Source organism: Ahaetulla prasina, chromosome 6, assembly GCF_028640845.1.
Source record: "Ahaetulla prasina isolate Xishuangbanna chromosome 6, ASM2864084v1, whole genome shotgun sequence".
NCBI lineage: Eukaryota > Metazoa > Chordata > Lepidosauria > Squamata > Colubridae > Ahaetulla > Ahaetulla prasina.
In genome coordinates, this window is record NC_080544.1 from 59,457,106 (window position 1) to 59,463,105 (window position 6,000).

General features: G+C 35.0%; 1 protein-coding gene across 2 annotated transcripts; it reads left to right on the forward strand.

The window, feature by feature from the left end:
- The first annotated feature begins 1,836 nt into the window (after positions 1-1,836).
- C6H10orf95 (chromosome 6 C10orf95 homolog) lies at positions 1,837-5,431 on the forward strand. Of its 2 annotated transcripts, none has more exons than XM_058188584.1 (2): positions 1,837-2,006; positions 4,058-5,431. In XM_058188584.1, exon 2 carries the CDS (start codon positions 4,090-4,092, stop codon positions 4,738-4,740), a length of 651 nt encoding a protein of 216 aa, XP_058044567.1. In that variant the 5' UTR covers positions 1,837-2,006; positions 4,058-4,089; the 3' UTR covers positions 4,741-5,431. The 2 variants fall into 2 exon arrangements, with proteins under 2 accessions (XP_058044567.1, XP_058044568.1); XM_058188585.1 differs by having other exon boundaries at positions 1,837-1,972.
- The last annotated feature ends 569 nt before the right edge of the window (positions 5,432-6,000 follow it).

The following is a 6,000-nucleotide window of genomic DNA, read 5'->3' on the forward strand; positions in this document are numbered from 1 at the left end:
AGTGACCTGAAAAACAAAACATGCTATTTGAATTACCAATGTGGATTTTGTGCAATGCAATAAGCTAAAATACAGCATTTGTTTTATTAATCTAGTCCAGAAGGTTAACTGAATAAACCTTGATTCAATTAATCATGGATGAATATAATACAAATATCCAGTGTTCATTCCATCAAACTAGGATGAACAAGAGAAAAAAACTTGGTTGATTTGTCCTTAAGTTTTATGTTGGACAGCAAATCTTATAACATTGTTTTACTGCATCCTGTTTTGCCATCACTTTTAAAGAAAAATAACAAATAGTCCCGTTGATTATCCATAAACCCATCTAATCCAGCTTTCAATATCGTATGCCAGCCAACTGGATATATTTGGAAGCTCAGAAGCCTGGATAAGGGAGTGATAGCCCTTTTTCACTTTTGCTAGTCAGGATTCATGAGACAGTAAATAATGATCAGTAGTAGTAGCTACTGAGACTTTGATCCTGCATGAAGTTGTCCTGAAAAAATTTATACCTCCTGTTTCTCTCTCCCTGTATTTTTCTTGATTTTTAAAATTCTGTTTCTATAACAATTTTTTTTAATATTTAAAAATAGTAATTCAGTTTAATATAACTAGATCTATATATAGACCTGGGCTATAAAAACTGGAACATCCACCAGTTACATTTTTATGTTTTTACTGTCACAGGCTGCTTATTTGTATTTGTGCAAAACAGTTGGAAACGATAACATTTTTTTAAAACAACATCTTTGATAGTCCTACTAATGGGCCCCAGTGTATTAGCTCTCAAGCCTATAATGTCATGTGTAGGAGAAAGTTAAACTTAAAAACTTTCAAATAATAGACAAAACCACAAATTTATAAAGTAATACTTGATCCTTGATGCTCTCTGAGCTTGTTTGTTTTCCTGCAGATATTTCATTACCCAACTAAGTGATACCAGTGCTTGAAGCATGAGGTTTGCTTTTTTGTACTTCAAACTTCATAGCCTTGTTTACAGCCTTGATTACCAAAGACCTTTTTTTCCTGATAAACTCTCTTAACCTTGTTAATGGAATTTATTCAGTTTTGTAACTTTATCTTTAAAATTAAAATCAAGATGGTAGCCATCTTGGCAATTGATGCAATTGAAGTTTCACCTGAGGAAGATGAGGAAGTTTAATCACATCATTGCAACTGTTATCTTGACTTTTTAAATTGTATTTAGTATATTGTATATTATTACTAAAATATTAAAATATCCTTTTAGTTGGATTATGCTTGGCATTTCTTAGTTTCCCCTGAGGGACACACTCACTCTCTCTCTCTCTAGTTTTCTTTTCAACTATATAAAAGTGGCTTGTTTATTGAATGATTAGCAACTAATTAATATTAATAAAATGAAATATAATACATGCATAGTCTAATTCCAAAATAAATAGGAGGAAATAGTGATAAAATACATATGTTGTAATACAAAGAGTCAATAATCAGATAAATGAATCTCTTTTATAGGGTAAGAAAGGAATTAAATATACCTCAATAGTACCTCTTACTCTACTGTAGAAAGAATCCAAGCTACTATGTTACTTTAAAAGGGCAACGAGGAACAGAACATGTACAATACTGTAATCTCAATAAGAAAAGATTGAGATAATATCTGCAAGCATGTTCTCCTGCTTTCTAGAGTTTATTGGTTGCTATGCATTCCTTTGTTCTGTTCTCCTGACAACAAAACCTGAAACCTGAACTGAGAGAGAGCGAGAGCAAAAGAGAGAGAGAGAGAGAGAGGGAGGGAGAGAGAGTGAGAAAGGGAGGGAGAGAGAGAGAAATACTTAAACTATTCATGTTTAAGTAAAGGTAAAGGTTTTGCCTGATCAGTCGTGTCTGACTCTAAGGTGTGGTACTCATCTCCATTTCCTAGCCGAGGGAGCCAACGTTGTCTGAAGACACTTCTGAGGTCATGTGGCCAGCATGACTATAAATCGAGGTGCATGGAACATTACTACCTTCCCATCAGAGTGGTATCTATTTAGCTACTTGCATACTTTTGAATTGCTAGGTGGGCAGGAGCTGTGGCAATGATAATTGCATTTCCTTACATATTCTTGGGTATTGCTTGGGCAGAACTTAATTGCTGCTGTGGCACTACTATGGTTGGTAATGTTGCTTTTGCTTTTTAATGCAGGATTTATGGGGCATTTGATTCTATTTTATTCCTTTAAAGAGAGCTAAACTGATGTGTATCTCTATCTGTGTCCCATTCTAGACGGTGAAATCTGGTATTCAAGACACAGTTATGTGGGAAACATAGCTGGGTATAAAATGCAAAGTAAAGATTGGTGTGAATATTAAAATACTAAAGCAGACTGTGAAATGCATAACTGTAACCTAATTCTAACAGTGGAACTTGTGAAATGGGGTGGGGGGAATATTGATCAGCCAAAGATAGGAAACCTTAGACTTTTCATTTTAGGAAAGTCTATTTCTGATATAAAATTAGTAATGGAAGCTGGTGTTTATCTCCTTGATGTTGCAGACAGTGAAATGAAAAGAGAAAGTAATATAAAAAGTTGTATTTTTCCTTATGTTTTAGCTAGCCAATTTCATTGATTTTTAAAATAATATTTTGGCTGCCTTATAGCTTTGGGTGGCGATTTGTATTTCTATTAGGAGAGCGTTACCATCACTGTTTACTCCAAATGCACTTCTTGAGAATATGCTTGAGAGTTGATTTACCCAACTCTGTGTAACTGAAGTGAAGTCAGGAAAGACTTTCAGTAAATTGATTATGATTGTTTTAGCAGATGCTTAGATAATTTGCCATTTCCTGGTATATTAAAATATGCAATACAGTGTCTGAATTGCATAGTCAAAGCGTAACATTTATTGCAAAGTACAAACATTACTTTATTATTGTTTATAATATTACTATTATTAATATTAACTGATTTTTAATATAAGCAATGGCTGAGGGTTGGGGGAGACTGAGGCACAGTAGGACCATAGTACAATGTTGAGGACTTAAACTTTGCCCTCACTAGTTCTGGTTGTAATCAGGCTCCCTCCTGCCTGTTTCTTATAAGGGAAATCACATTTCACTGGTACTATCAAAATGACTTGCTTTCCTTGGAAATGACAATTGAGTTTGTTGCTGGTGTCCCCTCTGCTTAGTCTCTCTGGATGTTTGCTAGCACCTTGTCTGTTTTCTTATCAAAATGCTAGTCTACTACCCCTTTCAGTTTTATTTTCTAACATGGTACCCAGGAGATATACAACAATCCTTGAAATTGCATGTGGCTGGCTTTTTTTCTCTTCAGCCTACTTTCCATTTAGGCACGTAATTGAGAAAACATATGGGAGGTCCCGCGGCACAGGAATCAAGTATTATTAAGTACTCTGTGGGGTGCTTCTGCGTAGCTTCCCATTTGATGTGAACCCAGCAATTGTGTGTTCTAAATCACAACTGTTTATGCAAACTTATCCAACTATAGCTTATTTGGGAAGCTAAAGTTGCTTAACTCTAAGCCAACTCTCTGTGGCTTAATGTGCAATAGCATCACCACCTATATGTGCACATACAAACTAATTAGGATCACAGTTGGGACAAAGTTGAAATTCTCTTCTACCCAGAATGATGGCTTCAAAAACAAATAAAAAGGATCCAAGTACATTTTAAAATGTAGCCTCAGGCCTGTGTTTTCCAATATATAAATCTGAGCACTGCTTTACTTGGTTTTACATCACTCTCTGTATCCTGGTGAAGCAGGTGAATAAAAAGCTTCCTCATTTTTGTTTATTAGAACACCATAGTAGGTACACAGAATTTGTCTCAACAAGCTTCAAAGCTATTGAAGTACTGTAATTGTTTAGAGCACTAATTAAGAAATCATTATTTGTAAGGAAAAAAATCCCTTTAGGCGTATTATAAACGTTGCTCCTGAACAAATTTCATTTTAGAAAATATGTATATTTTACATGCAATTTTTCTAAATATTTAGAGTTGATAAATAGATATGAACTACCGGTATTTATGTTTTCAAGAAGTTCAGCATCTCTTACTTTATCCTCACAGTGTGGAAGAAAAAACCCTAGGTGAAATGCTTCATGAAAAAGTGGCATCCGGTTAAGAAGAAGCTGTGTGCACCATCTACCAGTATGGCTTTGTACTATCCTGGCATGTTTCAGAATTTTCCTTATGCATTCTTGCCCCAGGTTCCGATGCACAACACTTACAAGCCTCTTGCTATCATGGACTATAATATGGACTATGGTTACAATGACAATTTATCCAACCAAATGGAGTACCATCACATCTATGGTCCAAGTCCTTTTTTTTACCCTTATCCTTTCTGGCACTTTCCCCAGGTGACTTCTGTTCCTCTATACCAGCCTTACAGTAACTATTATCCTCATATGGCAGTCCAGAGACCAAGCTGGGATCTGTGGCCTGAAGGGTTTGTTCTGAGAGGAGAGCTCCATTGGGGTAGGCTTGAACGCGTTGTGGGGCCTAGGAGGAACTTGCCAGACTTTGTGAAAGAAGATCTCAGAAGAGTCTATGGCACGTATCCAAAGACAGATGTTTCCATAATGTATCAGAATGGTGAATTTATTGTAAAAGGAAACCCCAGGGTAGGAGAACAAGAGTACAAGATAGAGAAGACAATCATAAGAAAAGAACCCACCCCAACTGCCAGTGAAGCTGAGGACAGCAGTGAAGAGAGGAACAGAAAGAAGAAAAAGAAAGCAAAGAGATGATGTAGCTGGATTAAACTATACTGACTGAAAAAGCACTCATCTCTGCTGCTGTAAGAGCCAAGGATGTCTATAATGAAACTAGGCTATAAGCATAACACCATATAACACTGGGGCTAGTGAAAAATAATATTCAATTAAAATTTGTATAATTGTCAATTTGCTTCCTTTGCAGTCAGTAATCACAGAGGTGGGGGGGTATGAGGGTGCATTCACTAATACTTTATGTATAATTGATTTTGTGTTCTTGCTTTTTTTGGCAGTATTTGAAATGATTCTTGCATTGAAAGGCCATGCCAAAATCAGAATTGCTGCTACCCTTACTTTTTTTTGTAATATATATATGTAATATATATATTTTATATATATATATATACACACAGGGTAGGAAGGAAGGGAGGCACTAACTACTAAACCATAAGATATTCACTATGGATCTACTTAGAAATTAAACCTGAAATGACAATACAAGATAATAGTGTATTTCATCGCCATCTATTTTTTCACCTGTAATTTCAGATACACAGAAAGGTAACATTAGGGCAGGATTATCATTTTAGGTTAGCAAGGATTCACCTTGCTTAACTCTTAAAATAGCCTTTTGAATATCTTCTGTGCCATTGATTATTCCTCTGAATCTCAACGTTTTATTCACAAAGTTATGATTGACTATTAGACTGAAACCTAATTTGTACACAAGCTATTTGAGCAATTTTAAATAAAAACAAGCATGTTCTAGTGTGATTATTCTTGCTTTGCTTGTGGAAATTTCTTTATAATAGTAAGATTATATTTTTTGAATAAATTATTATTTCATCAGGCATTATGGACTTTGAGGCAAAACTCAAATAATTTTGATTTTCTTTTTATTATTATTTTTAAGCTTGGAATTGGAAACATATTTAGTCTATTGTGACAAAGTTAAATTGACCAATTGCTGGCTATCTTCCACTTGATCAAATTTAGTAAGGGGTTCCATTATCAAATTGTTCTTCCTGTTAGGCAGTGTTTCCGGAGTTTAAGTGTTAAGCGATACCTAATTCTCAATAAAAATACCCATGTTTATGAAGTTTCACAAGCCCACAAATCCTGTTAAAACTGGATTGTATATTAGACTCTGAGTAGAGTTGAAACATCTGTGGATTGAATCCATTTAAATGTTAAGAATATTGTGTACTTGGGAACTTAAGGCTGAATGCATAGGAGGCATCAGTATACAGATGACAAATATGAAGTACTGTTTTTGATAGAGGTCTTCCACTA